The 18,714-nt window shown below is 41.2% G+C and overlaps 3 protein-coding genes and 2 non-coding genes across 9 annotated transcripts in view; all 5 read right to left on the bottom strand.

Annotated features, from left to right (window-relative positions):
- Positions 1 to 1,928: 1,928 nt before the first annotated feature.
- On the bottom strand, positions 1,929 to 7,864 carry rpl13 (ribosomal protein L13). 3 transcript variants are annotated; one of them, XM_077518966.1, is made up of 6 exons: positions 7,736 to 7,864; positions 7,160 to 7,277; positions 4,168 to 4,309; positions 3,317 to 3,490; positions 2,406 to 2,462; positions 1,929 to 2,132 (listed from the first exon to the last, which is right to left on the bottom strand). In XM_077518966.1, the coding sequence occupies exons 2-6, from the start codon at positions 7,261 to 7,263 to the stop codon at positions 1,974 to 1,976; spliced, it is 636 nt and encodes a 211-aa protein (XP_077375092.1). In that variant the 5' UTR covers positions 7,264 to 7,277; positions 7,736 to 7,864; the 3' UTR covers positions 1,929 to 1,973. The 3 variants fall into 3 exon arrangements, with proteins under 3 accessions (XP_077375092.1, XP_077375093.1, XP_077375094.1); XM_077518967.1 differs by having other exon boundaries at positions 7,617 to 7,751; XM_077518968.1 differs by lacking the exon at positions 7,736 to 7,864 and adding an exon at positions 7,669 to 7,691.
- LOC144018236 (small nucleolar RNA MBII-202) lies at positions 2,233 to 2,311 on the bottom strand. Its single transcript, XR_013283376.1, has one exon. It is a non-coding gene; the product is annotated as a small nucleolar RNA MBII-202 (small nucleolar RNA).
- Positions 3,570 to 3,644, bottom strand: LOC144018237 (small nucleolar RNA MBII-202). Its single transcript, XR_013283377.1, has one exon. It is a non-coding gene; the product is annotated as a small nucleolar RNA MBII-202 (small nucleolar RNA).
- A 767-nt stretch (positions 7,865 to 8,631) lies between the features above and the next one.
- On the bottom strand, positions 8,632 to 12,387 carry gcshb (glycine cleavage system protein H (aminomethyl carrier), b). Its single transcript, XM_077518477.1, has 5 exons — positions 12,163 to 12,387; positions 10,294 to 10,373; positions 9,225 to 9,288; positions 9,012 to 9,143; positions 8,632 to 8,943 (listed from the first exon to the last, which is right to left on the bottom strand). Exons 1-5 carry the CDS (start codon positions 12,302 to 12,304, stop codon positions 8,849 to 8,851), a joined length of 513 nt encoding a protein of 170 aa, XP_077374603.1. The 5' UTR covers positions 12,305 to 12,387; the 3' UTR covers positions 8,632 to 8,848.
- Positions 12,388 to 13,033: 646 nt separating this feature from the next.
- The window catches only part of kars1 (lysyl-tRNA synthetase 1), a 15,167-nt gene continuing 9,486 nt past the window's right edge, over positions 13,034 to 18,714 (bottom strand). For all 3 annotated transcript variants that reach the window (XM_077518476.1, XM_077518474.1, XM_077518475.1), the window contains 6 exons: positions 15,261 to 15,434; positions 15,071 to 15,156; positions 14,916 to 15,001; positions 14,704 to 14,830; positions 14,329 to 14,472; positions 13,034 to 13,665 (listed from right to left, as the gene is read on the bottom strand). In XM_077518476.1, the coding sequence (XP_077374602.1) occupies positions 13,591 to 13,665; positions 14,329 to 14,472; positions 14,704 to 14,830; positions 14,916 to 15,001; positions 15,071 to 15,156; positions 15,261 to 15,434 (692 nt within the window). In that variant the 3' untranslated portion in view covers positions 13,034 to 13,590. The remainder of the gene's footprint in view (positions 13,666 to 14,328; positions 14,473 to 14,703; positions 14,831 to 14,915; positions 15,002 to 15,070; positions 15,157 to 15,260; positions 15,435 to 18,714) is intronic.

Below are 18,714 nucleotides of genomic sequence, written 5' to 3'. Positions count from 1 at the left end.
TTGAGAAACAAGAGTTCTGAGTTACGAGCATGGTCACAAAATGAATACAACTTGTATCTCAAGGCACCACTGTAATAAATTTAGGCTCTACACACAACACAAATCTAAAGGTTATAAGAAAAATTACAAATAAAAACGTAATCACAAATTTTTACAAATATTTTAAAGTTTTTACTTTTTTGCATTAAATTTTTTTACAAGTTTTTAAAATTTTAGTGTTACATCAGTTTTATTTTTTAGTTTAAATCTTTTTCAAAGTCAAAATATCAATTAAAAATACAGATGTATACAAAATAAATCATTGTTTTATATGCATAATGTCAAGAGGTTTCAACTGGGTTTTTTTTGGGTTTTTTTTAAGACGCTCCTTACGTTTAGATACACTTCAGTAGCATTATCTTTTGCAAGTATAGATTTATTTATTTATGTATTTATGTATTTATTTATTTAGTTAACTTTCAGGCGAAATACATTTGAATGAAGTCATTATTTACGTAGTTTTTTTTTCTCCCTTTGGTTGGTTCCTATATTTAAACAGTACTAACTAAAGATAATACGAAACTAATACAAGCTATAGACTTTAAGCGTTTTCCAAATAAAACATAAAAATTGACAAAAGCTCTAAAAATGAATAAAAACTAACTGGAAAAACAAAAATCAAAACGAAATTAAAACTATAAATAAAAACCTCAAACTATCCTAACCCTGTCACACATGCAGGCGCACACACACAGCTTCCATCCGTGCCTCTTCGTTGAGTGAACTGTCCGCTTGAAGGCACACACCTGAGCCCTGCATAAATGAGTCCCATCTGAGGCCCCTCACAGGATGTTCTCTGCTCTTAAACTTGCTGTATGCTATAGGTCATGCTCGCATCCTTGTCACTCGAGCAACCCCGTGTGTCTAATGTTGCGTTTGAGTGCCATCCTCCTGCAGTGGGCCCCACGGGTTCATATAAACAGTGTTTGTAAGTAATTAAAAGACTCGATTGCCGGCAATATCTCACATATTTGACAAGCATCGTGCCGATGAGATGTTATTAATGGAAACCCATAACTAGACTTGAGTTTCACCAAGACACTATATCCGCCTCATTTTATCCGTCCGCCATCATACAGTCGCACTCCTGATTCGCAAATACTGATTTGAGACACCCAAGACGGGATCGAATTGAATGGGACACCACTGAAGCAAGCAGCCTCATAGGATGCACATTATGCAAGGAATTCTGTTTACGCAGATTGAGTATGGCTCCACATTTGCTGTCAACAGATGAGCCCCAATGTTCTCACACTATTTCAGTAGCCTATGTACACCTTGCACAAGCAAAGTTTCTGCTTAAAGATGTTCATTCTGTGATTGACGCTGTCAGAGATGTATTGCTTGCACATAAGGGACAACTAACTCTTATTTGCCCTCAATCGATACAGCTCTTGGTCAGGTTATTAGAATGGAAATGTGCGGTCAAGGTCTAATCTGCACTTAAACGGTCAAAATTTTAGGAATGAGAAGGCGGGGGAAACAAACTAGACAACCTTGAGCTTTTATACAATATATTGTGCCAAATGCTCTCTTCTACCTTGTCGTTCAGTACTTGTCTTTGCTGTTGTGGCCTGACACTTTCAGTTCCTTACGCGTTACCGTACTGTGCACCTTGATGCATGGAGCACTGTCACTCTTACGCCATCTATTGGCATAAAACACGTGTTGCAAATAATACACATTTTCTTGCTCAGCTATTTAACTCCACTTTTGTAATTTATTTTCCAAATTGTGGCGTTTTAGAGTACTTTTGTCCACAGCAACTTTGACTGATGTTGTGCAATCAACTGTGTACAGAAAAGAGTGCTGCATTCAATGACATGGTTTCCCCAAGACCTTGAAAAATACCTGGCATCAGGAAAAACCTCAATGACAACAGTCTCTGGTTCAACTTTTCCAACACTTTATTTTGCAAAGTTTCAAAATAACTTTTACTTTTTCTTCTCCACATCCTGCTCAGCAGCCTCTTTAGCTCTCTTGGCACGGATGCCAAAAAGACGGGCATGAGCGCGGGCCATGCGCAAGCTCGCAAAAGCCTTGAAGTTCTTTTCATCTTCCGAGATGATTCGGGCCTTCTCCTTCTTGTGTACCTGGAAGGACAAAAAAAATAAAAAAATAAAAAATAAAAATCAACACCTGGATAATCCAGTTAATGAGCTTAATAGTCATATTCAAGCTAAAACTTTTCTCCCACTCTAAAAGCAGTCATCAGAAAAAGGGGTTCAAAAGTATCATCAATGAAATACAGAGATTCCGGAGAAATTGTCGTCATCTGACTGCTACAATGTAAATAAAGGATGAACATGCTTTTTGCATTCTCATTTTACAGGGTCTAAATAGAATAACAGATGCTTGCAACTCACATTTTTGATGGGCATCACTGGTCCTTTGAGCTGGGTGGCCATCTTCAGTTCCTCCTCCTGAACACACAAAAATATTAGTGCTTGAAAAAAATGTTTGCATGGTTTACATGAGGGGGGCTAGCTAACCAGTTATTGTGTGTGTGTGTGTGTGTGTGTGTGTGTGTGTGTGTGCGTGTATGGGGGGGGTGAAACTATTCTAACCTTTTTACCAATTATGAACTTTACGATGAATTTCTCAAAATATATACAGTGTTCCCTCGTTTTCCGCTGGGGTTAGGTTCCAAAAAATACCCGCAATAAATGAAATCCGCGAAGTAGTTAGCTTTATGTTTTACAATTCTTATAAATGTTTTAAGGCTCTAAAATCCCCTACCACACAATTTAGACACTTTTCTCATTGAGGCATTTACATGTTCTCATATTTCTCTCTTGTTCCAACATTGATAATGTTAAAAACTTCATAAATTTTATAAAATGGGTATATTACTGCAAACAAATATGCAAAATTGCACTTAAAAAAAAATCTGCGATACAGCGAGACCGCGAAAAGTGAACCGCGTTATAGCGAGGGAAGACTGTATACATTTTTTTTAGCCAGTACATTACTACTATCCAACCCATTAACTTGAAATTTTCTCAAGATGGCTTTTTTTTGAGAACCTAAAAAAATACAATGCATCAGCATCCTCAGGGGTGCACATAAAAATGTTGGCGCAGTTCTCAAATGAGCACCAGAGTTTGTTGTTTGGTGCTCATTTTTTGGAAACTTAGCACGCAATGTTAGTCCCGGTTCCACTCTGTTCCGGGTTATCGATGCCAACTATATTAAAGTTACTTGTACAGTTTAAAAAAAAATACTGGTTCAGCACTGTTGTCAGGAAAATCAACATGACGCCACATGAGGAACTTACAGTGCTGTCTCCCTTCTTAGGAGCAGATGCCTTCCTGGGGAACAGGATAAGTTTGGAGCGGTACTCCTTGAGGCGCTGCACGTTGGCCTGAAGAGACTCGGTGGACCTGTTACGGCGACGAGGGTCCACAGAGATTCCAATGGTGCGGGCTGTCTTCTTGTGGATGCCGGCAGCCTACAATGTGGAGCAAGCACATTCAGAATGATTCGAATCGGTTATGTGGACACTCATTTAATCTGGGGGGGCTTATTTTGATAGAAACAGTCATCAGAAAGAAGGGTTCCATGCATTCATCAAGTAAATACAGAGATTCCAGAGATTGTCATCATCTGACTGTTAAAAAAAGATTTAAATGCAATTTTTTTTAAATAAAATGATAAACCTGCGGCTTTATACACGCACTTAAATAGTCTCATTTCTGTTCAACGATTTAAACATGGTGTACACATCCAGAATGAACCAAGAAAATTTCCATTCCTTCCTTTCCATTTCCCCCTGTGGAACAAATTATTTAAAATGGCTTTCTCTTTGATACATTTGTTAATGGTAAAACAAACATGCCTTTTTTTGGGGGGGGTTCTTAATAGTTACTATTTTGGAGGTACAAGAATTCAGCCCGATGCCAGCAACATGTTGGTCTACTGACAGCAGAGTGCAGGGAGTAAGTAACACCTTGACTCTTTTTGTTAATTTCGAATGTGCATACATGACACTTGTGTACATTTTGACAAACAAAACTGATCCATTGGGCATTATTGCAAACACTGTGCACTTTAATAAGACATTTTTTTGTCTCAAAAACTGGTTATCTGGTGCAAGATGTGTTAAGAGGCAAAATCCTTGTGAATTACCTTGAGCTCCTCTAGGGTGAAACCACGTCCAGCACGGACTTTAGTGTGGTATCTTATCGTGGGACATCTGACCTGTGGCCTCAGTGGCCCGGCGACAGGACGGGGAGCAATGCGACGGGCCTTAGCATGGCGGGCCTTTCGCCTGACAAAGACAACTATTGGTTAAACTCACATAAACCATAAACCATACATAGCTGCAATTACCCGGCCCAGAAATACATTGCTACATCGACATTCACAATGTATACAAATAGTGCTTGCAGTGGATAGAGACCAAGTGAATAGCAATGCCAATCCAATACTAATGATCCGATACAGACTTTCCCCCAGCGTTAAATTAGGCTGACGGCCCACCAGGTTTTCATTGCATAGTATTTTCTATATGTGGGATAGACTCTTGCAATGTCAAAGTTTTTATGCAGTGAAAAAAAACATTTTGAAACGCCAGTATTCTCCTAATGTGTTCCCAATATCATCTAGCTCCATGTAGCATGCATTCAAACTCACTTCCCAAATATGACACCTCAACATAGCTCACTACCGTTGGCTCCATGTAGCATGCATTCAAACTCACTTCCCAACTAGAGCTGCGAGCAGCTATAAAAGGGCCCTCGCAACCCGGGCCACTTTGGTTTACTTGCACGTTGGGGTACTGTCAAATAGGACAAGGACCATCTAAAATGTTTTTTACAAGCCTTGTGTTTGCAAAGTTTTATCAAAAGGCCAAAGATGGTGTGCAATTCCCAAAATAAATTCAAAATGGCGGACTTCCTTTTAGGTTTAGCATACGGCTACAGAATACTTTTTGTAGGTCTTAAGCTAATAGGTATGCCTCCCAGTTTTCACAAATCTAGGTCAAGTCATCTTTAGTTGTGTATCGCTTGAATCATACAATTGGAAATGCTCCATAAAAATGCATAGAGGGCGCTATTGAGCACAACGTTGGGTTACTTGCACGTCAGGGTACTGGCACGTTGGGGTACTGTTACATGGAACAAGGACCATTTAAAATGTTAGTTTTTTCCATGACTTGTCTGTGCAAAGTTTAATGAAAAAGGCCAAAAATGATGTATAATTCCCAAAATAAAATCAAAATAGCGGACTTCCTCTTTGGGTTGGCAAATGGCTCCCATAATACTTTTTTGTAGGTCTTAGGCTGATAGGGGTCTATCCTAATTTTCACAAATCTAGCATAATCATACAATCGGAAATGCTTCATAAAAATGTCTAGAGGGCGCTATTTATTGCAAATTGCACAATAAATCTCTAAAAATTCATGTTCATGACAAGTCTGATGTGTTTGCAAAGTTTCATGAGTTTTCACACATGTATAAAAAAAAAAAAAAAAAAAAAAGCAGCACTTGGCAAACAATGCATTGCTATGGCAACAGCGTGTGACAAAATAAAAAAACTTTCAATTACTTTGCATCTTAAACATCTTAAGATGAAACACACCAAGTTTGAAGACAGTCGGATAAATTTTGTAGGAGGGGTTCGTTAAAATATGACCCCTGAAAAAGGCCACAAAAATGGCAACAAATCCCATCATAAATCAAAATGGCGGACTTCCTGTTTGGTTTAACACATGGTTCCAAGAGACCTTTTTTTTTGTACATCGTGGGCTCTTATGTATGCCTGCAAATTATCATAGCGCTTGGTGAAACGTACAACCAGGAATGCTTCGTTAAAGAGGAGTTTTTTAGCTCAAAATGTGATGCCCGGCCCCTGGGGGACTTCCCGTTGGGTTTAGCACATGGCACGAAGAGACTTTTTTTGTACATCCTGGGCTGTTACATATGTCTACAATTTTTCGTCGCTCTAGCTGCTTCGTACAACTGGGAATGCTTCATTAAGAAGGATTTTTTTCCTTTGCAAAAAGTGCATGCCACGACAACAGCGTGTGACGAAATAAAAAACTTTCAATAACTTTTCATCTTCAACATCTTAAGATGAATCACACCAAGTTTGAAGATGATCGGATAAACTCTGTAGGAGGAGTTCGTTAAAATATGACCCCTATGAAATGGCCAAAAAAAATGGCAACACATTCCAAAGTAAATCAAAATGGCGGACGTCCTGTTAGGTTTAGCATATGGTTCAAAAAACGTTTTTTGTACCTCGAGGGCTGTTATATACCTCTACAAATTTTGGTAACTCTAGGTGAAACGTACAGCCGGGTATGCTTTGTTAAAGAGGAGTTTTTTTTAGCTCAAAATGTGGCAACACATTCCAAAATAAATCAAAATGTGGGACTTCCTTTTAGGTTTAGCATATGGTTCAAAAAGAGTTTTTTGTAGGTCATAGCCTGTTACATATGTGTACCAATTTTCGTAGCTCTAGGTTAAACGTACAACCGGCAATACTACGTTTAGTAAGAGTTTTGAAACTCTAAATTTGATGCCTCGCCCCCGTCATACAGTATGTCAAAAATTTTAGATTTTTTACCATGATGTTGTCCCAGGTGTTGAGATGGTACATCCCAAGTTTGAAGTCAATCGGGTTAACCGTGTAGAAGTGGGCAAAAGAATGACCCCTGTAAATGTGCAAAAATGGGCCAAAATTGGACATTTAAATACTCATACCTCACTTCCTGTCTATTTTAGGGTACACAAATCAAAGAGGTTTTTGTTCATCTGGATGTGCTACAGGTGCCACACAATTTTCGTAGCCATAGGACAATCGTAGCGGGACAAGGATCCGTTAAACCTATGTAGGTGGCGCTATGGAGCCATTTATCTGTTATCACGTATGGCGACTTTAAAATATCAAATTTTTCGCCAGGCCTGAAGTGTGTGTAAAGTTTGGTGAGTTTTCGTTCACGTTTAGTGTCTCAAAAATGTGATTGTTTGCGGGAAAAGAATAATAACAAAGAAAAATAATAAGAATTCCTTGAAAAACAATAGGGCCTCGCAGCGGCACCGCTGCCGCCGCTGCTCGGGCCCTAAATATGACACCTCAACATAGCCCCCTACCGTTGACAACATCCACTCACCTGCGGAGCTTCCTAGCTGGCTGATTGAACCAAGTGCGAACTCTTTTCTGCCAGTCTTTGTGGAAGTGTGGGTTTAGAATCATTCCATTCCGGCTGGGGGCCATGGCTGCCTACTTCCCTGAAAAACAGCGGCCATGAGAATACGTCCATGCCGGTACTGCACCACCATGCATCTGTACCGAGCAAATGCTGACAGATAGCAAGTTAGCCAGGTCTAGCGGCGGGTCGATTGGAAGCTCACAAGTTTGATACACTACTTTAACAAAGAGCATGGTAGGAAATGTCAGCCTCGTATGCTTTTGCTAGTTCATACGCTCGTTCATTTATGAACAAATCAACGCCTTTATTTGAAATATGTGACCAGCAACACTAGCAGTCACGCTTACTGCTAGTGGACATCGCGACGAAAACAGCCACTTTTATAAACTTCAACGGAAATATCGTTGTCAATATTCACCTAAATTCAAAGATGACAAAACGTATTACTGGGTGAGAGACATTTAACTTACAAACAGTACGTTTATATAATGGATTGAACGGGATTCCACTAAAATCTGTAGAGAATATTTTTCATACCTACTAGGGAGGAAAATGGCCGAAAGGAAAAAGGAAGAAGCGTGCTGGTGGATTGTGGGATACGCATCAACCAGCCAATCATCGGGCAGTATGTCAACAAAGAGTGTATATAGCGTCCAGATGGTAATAATCTACGATTGTTTGGATACGCGTGCGCAAGTATTAAAATAATAAATACACATTGACTTGAGCCTTTCGTTACAGAACACGTGGCCATGCGTTGCACTTTGAATGTATTTCCACTGTTTGGCCACTAGATGTAGACTTTTATTTGGGTGACAAATTGAATCGCTCTCGCTCACATTGTATCCGTAAAGACTTCTGTGTGTGTTGTTTCCAAAGTATAACCAGATGCTTACAAGTTACAATTACTTATTTTGAAAACACACAAACATAATGTCGTCTTGATGGAGAACACATATTGGAAATGAGAGGCCGATATTCAAAAGATTGGGGGATATGTTAAAAGTTATTAAAATGATTACATAGCTATCAATTAAATTGTCGTAGAAGAGGGGACTGCAGCCTCAAATGCCACCATCAATGGCATACTGCTGATAAAAGAAACCCGTTCTGATAAATTTCTGCTCTCCCCATTTAAGACCAGAACGTGCAAGAGTGACCATTTGTCGTGTCAATCAGTGATTTTAAAAGCGCTGCCTCATTAATCATTAATCAAGTGACCTCTGCTCGCTCTTTCTATCGGGACCTAAGAGGGCAAAGGTCAGGGTGCATGGACTTAATAAGCAACAAGCACCTGGGTCACACCCTCCTCAGCAAAAACAATATGCTTGACCTGTTAGCATCTTTTCTTTAAAGCGGTTTATTAAAGCGGTTTCACTGTGACAATCATTACTTGATGTTCGAGTAGGTGAAAATAAACTTGAACACATGCGTGCTTTTCTCCTCAAAGGAAAATGAAAGGTTTTATTTCATGAAGTTGACAGCATTTACAGTCACTGTCCAGTTTTCCATCTCATTTGTGCACATTGCAAATCAAGAGCACCAGACTAAAATGTTTCGTATGGCACTTTTTCAGTATGACAATAAATAGCACAGAGGATGGGGGACGTTACTGAAGTACAAAAGTAGCATAGCGAGTTGAATGTTTTACTATTCCAGTGATTTGATAAAATTATCATAAGCAGCTTGATCCATGAGGTCTTGCAGCTCTTCCGGCCTTTCGATTGTCATCTTGATGAGCCAACCTGACAAAGGGAGAGGTCAAGGTCAAGTTCGAGGGCGGAGTACTAGTTTTTGTGTCGCGCATTCTCACCGTCTGTGTAGCAGGCTTTATTCACCAGTCCGGGATTTTCACCCAGCTCGGTGTTGATTTCCTTCACTTCGCCCGTCAGCGGCGAGTAAAGCTCGCTAGCGGCCTTCACGCTTTCTAAGGTGCCAAACTCATCTGCAAACGCAAACATGGAGACACACGCCTTATCGCTTGTGGCACACTTTTGCACAAGTGGAACACGTGGGCCAGTCGTACCCATTTGCGTGAAGCTTTGGCCGACTTCGGGGAGTCCGCAGTACACCACGTCACCTAAAGCTTCCTAAAAAAAAAAAAAAAAAAAAAAAATACAACTACAGTACAGTAAATAAAGCTAAAGCTTGCAAGAGTAAAGCAGAAGGTGACAAGCGACAGGAGCCTGAATTATTTTTATATTAACATATATTTAAATCAATAGAGTTTTTAAATTAAATGAATTATTAGTTCACCACTAGATGGGGCTAAAGATTACACACTGTTACTTAATTGATTAATCACAATCAGTTGCCCTATTAAAAAATAATAATAATAATAAAAATACTTTACAAGCAAAGGAATCACCAGAGAAATGTGATCCATAATATTGGCTGCCATCTGACAAAACACGACATTCATAATCCCTAGTTGTCAACACATGACTAAAAATGAATAAATCCGATTAAAGCACGTGAACTGCGCTGTTGTGACTGTGCGGCGCCATATTAAACTTGCTATTAATGATGTCACATTTTGTCTGTGCAAACACAAGTCTAAACACGGTATTCAGATTGATACTATGTTCATGGAGTAAAAATTACACAGATTGAGCCATCCGTTTTCATCCATCATAAGGGGCTGCTAACAAGCTAACAGCTAGCCTAGCTTCTTGTGCAGTGGTACCTTGAGATACAAATGACACTTTTATCAGGTGACAGTAATCCAAAACGAGGCAACTGAACTCTTCTGAAAACATTTAGAAATGACTATTACGCTAACAATGTGCCACTGTCAATTTCAATAAGACAAATATTATTACATTATAATATAAACCACTGAGCATTAGTCCACCACAGGATCGTAGCATAGAGTTTCAACATAAAGGGACCTGCGGCAATATTCATTAAAAAAAAAAAAAAAAAAAAAAAAAAGTGAAGTTACTGTAGGTGAGGGCAAAGTACAAGGGTATAAACGACACTGCGCTGCAGCTTCTGAGCCCACCACGCACCAATCATCATCAAACCTGTGGACCAAATGTGTCACAAGCGATCATAAATGAATGATTAGCGAAGGGGCAAAGACAAAGGCTTACCTGAGCATAATTGCTGATACCGACGGTGCCAATGTCACCTTCTACTCGCACCCACTCGTGCTTATCTGTAAACTTTAAAGCTGTGCAAAGAACAAAGCAAGAACAAAGATCAATGGGTAAATTAATCAGTTCATGGCTTTTTTTTCTAAACATATGTACAGTCAGTGGAAACCCAAATTAGTTGCACCATTCAGAATTTTGAGTTGTGCATCTTAAGTGTAGTACCACATTGCACCACAACATGCCAAGCAGTATCCATCCAGCCATTTTCTTAACCGCTTATTCCTCACATGGGTCGCAGGGGGTGCTGGAGCCTATCCAAGCTGGCTTCGGGCATTAGGCGGGGTACACCCTGAACTGGTTGCCAGCCAATTGCAGGGCACATAGAGACGAACAATCACTCATACTCACACGCACAAGCACAACTAGGGACAATTCAGAGCACCCGATTAACCTGCCAAGCATGTCTTTGTAATGTGGGAGGAGACCGGAGAACCCGCACGCAGTCACGGGGAGAACATGCAATCTCCACTCAGAAGGGCCAGAGCCTGAACTAGATATTGCGTCCTCAGTACTGGGAGGCAGACGTGCTAACCACCCACCACCGTGCCGCCATGCCAAGCAGTACTAGAGGTCAAAATTACCTTTAAGTAACTACTAATAAATATCCAATAATAGTCAACTTAGCCAAATAGCAGAAAGGACGCATATAAAATAAGCGTATGCTCTGTTTTTCCACTCGTTATGCTATGCAAAAAATTTTAGCCCGCCTACAGTGTTTTGCATATTATGTTAGCATTGAGCCAGTTGAGAATTATATTGTTTTGATTTAAGATTTTGGTGTTTACATTCACAATGTTTAATCCCCTTTAGTTTTATGTGTAGCCAGGCTAGTGGTTAGCACATCCGCCTCACAGTTTTCAGGTCGCGAGTCGGTCTTCCTGTGTGGAGTTTGCATGTTCTTCATGTTTGTTTTTTGGCACTCACAAATAACGTGCTTCTTGAGGTTAATTGAACACAAAATGGATATATGTTATGTTTTATGAGTCAGTTTACGTTAAGTATCAACTCGGAGTGAAAATAAACAGCTTGAAGCAAGGCACCTGTGTCAGAGACACTTGAATCCTAATCTAATGTCTTCACATAGCATTACAATTGGGGGGGGGGGGGTCACATCAATCATATTGTCTCTGCTAAGATGGTTGTTAGAACTTTCAGTCTGTGTCATATGGTGACAATGCTACTTGGCCAAAAGTATTGCACACATGCATATGTTGAAACAAGTTTCTTTAGTTGCGGTAAATTATGGTATGTAGTTCAGGGGTGTGCACTTGTCAAGTTGCACAGAGGTTGGGCCAACATTAGGGTATTTCTACAATGTAGTAGAACAATGCTAGTGTTTCACCCCATTTTAGCATGCAGACAAATACAGGCTTGAACCAGAATGAAATATGTTGCATGGCTGAGAGAGCAGTCAGGGATGCTCTCCCCATGTGAGAAGGCCTGGAAACAGCATGCCTTTTACACAGAATTCTTGCACATTTACTGTAAACACCGTAGTCTACAGAAACGTACTTTTGTCATGTGTACGGTGACATTCATTTACTTACGTTCGCTGGCATATTTTTAATGAGTTGCTACATATTGCACGATCCGACACATTTGTTGGAATTAACAGTCCACTTGATTGAAAGCTGCATGTCAGTTTGAAGAAAGAAAAAAAAACTAAACCCAAATTGTACGTTGAACATAAGCATAGCTAAAAGGCTGCTGCTAATCTTAAACACGAGTAAAAAGTTTGTGTCTGGTCACCAACCGAATATGACGTGCACTTCCGTTTGCATTTTTTTAATCGCAATTGCGTTTTACCTTCGGCGCGGGCGGCCGTGGTGCTCAGTGTTCTCGCCGTCCATAGCAGCCGTGTGGCCGGGAAAGCCGCTGCGGGAGACAGCTGGGGAAGTCCAGAGGGGAAGTTTGCAGAGAGGCACCGAAGCGCCACTCTCATCGCCATCTTCACTCAGTGAGTGTGGGTGCGTGGGAGCACGCGCACATACACTTGACCTCGGGAGCGCGCATCTGCATCATCAACTCGGGTGGGGACGGGCTTTTATTTGCTGACATCTAGCGGCAATAGGCAGATTATAGTCACAGTAAGCCAAAGCTTCTCAGCCAACGCGGTATGCAGTTTTGTCATTTTGTGGTTAATAGTCCAAATTATGACGGAGAGAGACGCAGTATTATTACGCTTACATCGAAAGAAGAAAAAAAACTACACAGAAAAGTTGGTGCCCCCCCCTTTACCAGCAGGAAGCTGTTTTTGGGGAACGACGGAAAATGTAATTACATCGAAAGAGCCAAAAACATCAGGTAGTCAATTGGCACTTGATTGCATCAGATATTTTTTTTTTCTCAGAATAAAAGAGAATTTCTTAATTTGATTCGTTAGCTAGTAATTGCTATACTGATCTTGATCTTTTCTTACATGTTGCAATTCAGCACTTTCAAAGAAAATTTAAAGTCCCCTCTCTTCTTTACATCAGTGTGTGTGAGGGTTGGTACTACCGGTATCAAAGTGAAAAGGACATCTTGCACAGGGCGCCATTCAAGTAAATGTAACCACTGCTTCGCATGACAGGAAGCTGAACTGCCAAATTCACATTTCAAAAACTGACTCACAATTGGTTTAAACACCAATTGTCGTAAATAATTAACTAGTATTTTAAAAATGAAGAGACATACGAATTCATAAGCGCTTTATTCAGATGCACAAGAGGACTGACTTTTGGAGTCTGCCAATGACAAACATAAGCAAGACATGAAGAAGAGATGGCAGTATTGTGACGACAACACATTACAGGTGCTTCAGTTGAATTTGAATATGCATCAACTCCAGATTTCAAATTCAGACAAGTCAGAATTTAGCAACAAATGACTACTTAATAGAATCTTGAAGCATATTCTTAAGTATTATGTTTTCAAAAGGACGATCAATGGGGTGTGAATCACTGATCAACCAATTAGCGTCTGGTTGACAATGATTAAAAATGTATACTTGTTGACAATCAAGTAGGACCTAACGAATATGATCAAAGAAATTGTAGAAAATATCAAAACGGTAGTTATGATTTAACATTTAGACTTGCAAAAATGCAGAGTACCTGCATAAATGACTGAGCAACCAAGCCTTTGACATGATTTAAAAAAAAAAACAAAAAAAAAACGGCAGACCTCACGCTTGACCACTGACAAATTCTTCTCTGGCCTCCTGCAAGTAAGGGAGGGTCAGAGGTCAGTACATTACACAGAGGTGCCCTCTGCAGGAACATTTGTTTTGTTGTCGTCGGGCTTCATGGCTGGGAAGAGCAACACCTCCTAAGAAAGAACACACACGAGAGAAAAAAAAAAGGGGGCGGGTTAGGGATTCTTTTCACAAAACATGATCCTATTCAGCATCTGATCAAGAAGATTGTTTAATTTAAGATCAGAGAGGTTATGCGGTTGTTGACATTCCAATTTCAATCAGATTATGCAGTCAAACAGTTGCCACTAGGGCTGTTAAAAAAAAATCGATTCGGCAATATATCGCGATACTACAGCACGCAATTCTCGAATCGATTCAATAGGCAGCCGAATTGATTTTTTAACATTCATTTTTGATGAAAAAAATTCAACAAAATGTCTAACTTTCACACCTTAAGCATGGAATAATGTAATATTAATGGAACATTAAGCCTTAATATTTTACTTCAATGCTGTTCTAACATGAAAAAGGTTACAACCTGTTTGAGATCAATAAATAAAAAATTTTCATACAAATCTTATAGTGTACATGTACAAGTTTACTGAATGGTATTTTCTAACTTGATTAAAAAAAATCTTAACAATCGGCTTGTAAATTCATATCGGGATTAATCGAATCAAATCGTGACCTATGACTCGTGATACGGATCGAATCGTCAGGTATTTGGCAATTCACACCCCTAGTTGCCAGCATTCATAAGAGTAGTCAAGTCACTACATTATCCAAGACGTTACCTTGATGTTATTGGAGTCTGTGAGAAACATGGTGAGGCGGTCGATGCCCATTCCCCATCCAGCTGTCGGTGGGAGACCATATTCCAGAGCCGTGCAGAAGGTCTCATCAATGAACATAGCCTCGTCATCACCCTCAGCCTTAGCCTGAAAAATATTGTCTTGTAAACATTTTCTGTCAGGCTGAGAAAGATTTGCAGTGTCTTGTAATAAACAGCAACATTTGGTTCCAACCTTTGGACATAATATTGTGTCTCTCTGACGATTTATTGGCAGGGCAAGTTGTGAGCTACAACAATGTCACATTTATTTGAATGTTCCCAACTTGTGTTTCAAATGTAGCACCGCTCCATAGTACGTACAAAGTTCATTACACACCTTGGCTTGCTGTTCAAAAAGCTCCCTCTGTCTGATGGGGTCATTCAACTCAGTGTAGGCGTTGCAGATTTCTTTCTTCATCACAAAGAGCTCAAAACGCTCCGTTAGGCCTTTCTCTGATCGATGCCTATTGGAAAGGAGCATTTCAGCTGTCAGGCAGGGGCATTTCTAAACATTTTAGGACAGACTTGAAGTGAGATCCGTCCCCTCACCATTTTGCTAAGGGGCTCATGATTTGAGGGTGATCACAGATGAATGTGGGGTTGATACAGGTGACCTCCAGGAAATCTCCGACAAGCTGAGAAATAACAAGAGTGGTTAACATAAGTGCCCTAATCTTAACTAATGAATAAAGAAAATAAAGCACCTTGTCAAGTAGGCGGGCAGTTGTTCTTGGTGGAGGACATTCAACTCCCTTCTGGGCGCACAGGTCATCAAAGAATTTACGTGTCTCTGCAGAGAAAATGGGAAGGACATTTCTGGATAATTACTGTGCCAATCAAAACAATAACCAAAAAAACACAAATGTCTGTCCTCAGACCCAGTCGTAAACTTACCATCACTGTCGTAACTGTCAGGGGGAGGAAATTTGACTCCCATTTGCTTCTCAAGATCGCCTGTCATGCTCACTCTTCTAAATGGTGGCGTGAAGTCAATCTCATAGGCTTCTCCTTCTGGACCATCAGGATGGTAGGTCACTTTGTATCCTCCCGTGATGTGCTTCACCATCCCTGAAAGGCAAAACAATACGAACTAAGTATTTTTGTTGTTAACTTATTCACTCCCAGCCATTTTCACAGAAGCAATCCCATTCGCTCCCGGCTGTTTTACTGGATTTTGACTGACTTTGCAAGGCCCACAGAATATTGTGTTCTATTGCTGTAAAAACATGGAACCTATCAAAAGAAAGATTAAAGTCTCTTCTTTCATTAGGAAAAAAAGTATGTTTCTATCTGTTTCCACTTTGCAGCAATTAGCATTAGAAGAGAGCTAAGTTTCATCAGTTTTCACAAACCTTTTAAAATTGTAAGTAATTTAGCTTTTTTTCTACATGGCCCTAGTTGATCTCCTTTACTCTGCTGCCACCTGCTGTCCGTTTGTGTAATAACTACCATTTCTGCAACCGTTCTTTGCTGTTGAGAGGCTGTATCATAGCCTTCTGTATGCTCTATATATATATTAAGGGTGTCACGATTTCGTTTTTTTCTCGAAATCGATCGAAATTACGTCACGATTTCGAGCATCGAAATAAAAGAGAGGACACACGATCGCCCCGCCCGCCCCCTCTGTCCCTCCACAAACCCCCACCTCCCACCTCCCATGAAAGCAACTGAGACGCAGCCAATGCAGCTACTAGCTAACGGCACTTGTTTTCTAACTTGTCCTGCAGTCATGGCAAGCGCGGACAAAGACACGCCAATGGAGCTTCAAGCCGCTTCCGCTTCTCTCAAGTCACCAGTTTGGAAACATTTTGGTTTCCCTGTGAGTTATGTCGACAACGTTCGCGTTGTGGACAAAAAGACCACAGTTTGCAAGATATGTTATGTGCGCGTACCGTACCCGGCCACGGGAAACACTACAAACATGGCAGGACATTTACGCAGGCGTCACAAAGATTTAGATTTGACAAATTCAACTAGAAGTGGGAAAACTACGGTCCAACCAACTATTTCATCCTCATTTACAGTGAAACTTCCACACACTTCAGCTCGCGCGAAAGCTATAACGAACGCTATAGGTCTATTTATAGCGGCAGACCTGCAGCCTAACCCCGGGTTTTCACCGGATGCGGTTGCGGTGCGGTTGCGGTGCGGTGCGTCTTGACTGCGTGCTCCGGACGGGTCAATTTTTTTGTCAATCCACACCGGCTCCGCACAGCTGCGGTCCGGCAGCTCCGTCGCCGCCCACTTCCCAACGTGTCTCGCGGGACCGCGCGCGCGCGATCATGTGGCATTTCACAACGACAAACATATACAGAAAGTCTGCTCAACAGAGAAGCAGAAAGATATGAGATTCCATGCAGCATCCTTTTTTTGGTTGTCCTTGTAAAGTATATTAATAACGAGAGTCGGGTCAGTGCGGGTCCACTCTTTATTTCTGTCTTCCGCGTCCGGCTGCCTAGAATATAGGTCTATCCTTGCGGAAGGCTTGCGGCACGCCGCAGGCCTTCCGCAGTTGACACGCAACGCACCCGCAAGCGGTGTAAACTGCACCATTCGAATGAATGGAATCTAATTGCTTGCGTCGCCGGACCGCACCGCAACCGCACCGCAACCGCACGGCAACCGCATCCGGTGAAAACCCGGGGTAGCGATTGCTTGTTGTGCCCGTCTCGCTTGCCGTACTGAGCGGCAGCTGGACGGGGAAGACAGAAATAAAGAGTGGACCCGCACTGACCCGACTCTCGTTATTAATATACTTTACAAGGACAACCAAAAAAAGGATGCTGCATGGAATCTCATAGCAGAAGAAGAAGAAAAGGTTAAATCAAAAGAAGTCCACCTCTCGTTGTGAAATGCCACATGATCGCGCGCTGCGCGCGGTCCCGCGAGACACGTTGGGAAGTGGGCGGCGACGGAGCTGCCGGACCGCAGCTGTGCGGAGCCGGTGTGGATTGACAAAAAAATTGACCCGTCCGGAGCACGCAGTCAAGACGCACCGCACCGCAACCGCACCGCAACCGCATCCAGTGAAAACCCGGGGTTATTCGGCGGTGGAAAACGCTGGATTCAAACATTTAATTAGTGTACTTGAACCACGCTACAGTATGCCCAGCAGGTCGCATCTTTCAACCAAAGTGTTGCCCTGCATGTATGAAGACGCTAAAGAAAAAGTTTTGCTGGGCCTAAGCAATGCAGAGTTAGTTGCTATAACAACAGATGGCTGGACTTCAAGAGCAACTCAAAGTTACATCACTATCACAGCACACTACGTGAATAAGAACTGGGAGATTGAAAGTCCAGTCCTTCAAACTCACCCTATCTATGAATCACACACAAGCGATAATTTGGCAGAAGTATTAAAGGAAGCGGTACAAGAATGGAAACTGGACAGACAAGACACCACCATCCCTGTAACCACAGACAATGCCAAAAACATTGTCAATGCCTCAAATGCAGCTGGATTGTCACCACATATAGGATGTTTTGCGCACACAGTGAACCTGGCATCCCAGAAGGGAATGGGAGTAAACCAGATTTCTCGTCTGTTGGGCAAAGTCAGGAGGGTGGTCACCTTTTTTCATAAGAGCACAACTGCAGCAGCTGCATTAAAGGCCAAACAAGAGATGCTCCACCTTCCGCATCACAAGTTGGTTCAAGATGTTTCTACAAGGTGGAACTCCAGCTATGACATGCTCGCACGCTACTTAGAGCAACAAGCTGCTATTTATTCAGCACTCACAGAGAAAGATGTTAAAAAGAGTGCCAAAGAGCTCATCACACTCTCTGATCAAGACGTGACTGTCATGGAAGATATGATCCAGGTACTGAAGCCCCTGAAAACAGTCACATCTCTACTGAGCTCAGAACAGCAGCCAACCGTGTCTATGATCCTGCCACTCAAACACACCATTCTCACATCAATGAAACACAATGACACAGATTCACAAATTGTGAAGGATGTTAAATCTGCTATTGCAACCAACATGGAAGGGAGGTATTCCGATCCCAAACTTCCACAGTTCTTGAATGAGAGCACTTCCTTGGATCCTTGGTTCAAGTCTTTACCCCACCTGGATGACCTCTCTCAGAATGAGATCTTCAATAGTCTGACAGAGAAAATCCTACAAAAGCATTTCATGCAGGTATGTTACCAATTGAAATTAACGTGATGAAATGTCAACATTTAATAATGATGCAAATTCATCTTTTAGTTCAGACAAAATTATTCATATTCTGAGTAGTTATCTTCATTAATATATTCACATTTTGTATTTTAATATTTAATTATAACATTGTGTTTGTTGTCATCACAACCTCATTTTCATTACATTGAACAGCTGTTTTATGT

Source organism: Festucalex cinctus, chromosome 4 (assembly GCF_051991245.1).
Source record: "Festucalex cinctus isolate MCC-2025b chromosome 4, RoL_Fcin_1.0, whole genome shotgun sequence".
NCBI classification, from domain to species: Eukaryota; Metazoa; Chordata; class Actinopteri; order Syngnathiformes; family Syngnathidae; genus Festucalex; species Festucalex cinctus.
The sequence above is the reverse complement of the archived record's forward strand: the minus strand, read 5'-3'. Positions and strand labels throughout refer to the sequence as shown.

Excerpts from the sequence above, each read along its gene's own strand:
- rpl13 (XM_077518966.1), bottom strand. The coding sequence starts at position 7,263 with ATGGCCCCCAGCCGGAATGGAATGATTCTAAACCCACACTTCCACAAA. Across the intron at positions 4,310-7,159 it reads CCAGCTAGGAAGCTCCGCAG|GCGAAAGGCCCGCCATGCTA; the intron begins GTGAGTGGATGT and ends TGTCTTTGTCAG. Across the intron at positions 2,133-2,405 it reads CAGTGATGCCCATCAAAAAT|GTACACAAGAAGGAGAAGGC; the intron begins GTGAGTTGCAAG and ends TTGTCCTTCCAG.
- gcshb (XM_077518477.1), bottom strand. The coding sequence starts at position 12,304 with ATGGCGATGAGAGTGGCGCTTCGGTGCCTCTCTGCAAACTTCCCCTCT. Across the intron at positions 10,374-12,162 it reads CACGGCCGCCCGCGCCGAAG|CTTTAAAGTTTACAGATAAG; the intron begins GTAAAACGCAAT and ends TTCTTTGCACAG. Across the intron at positions 9,144-9,224 it reads CCAAAGCTTCACGCAAATGG|ATGAGTTTGGCACCTTAGAA; the intron begins GTACGACTGGCC and ends TTGCGTTTGCAG.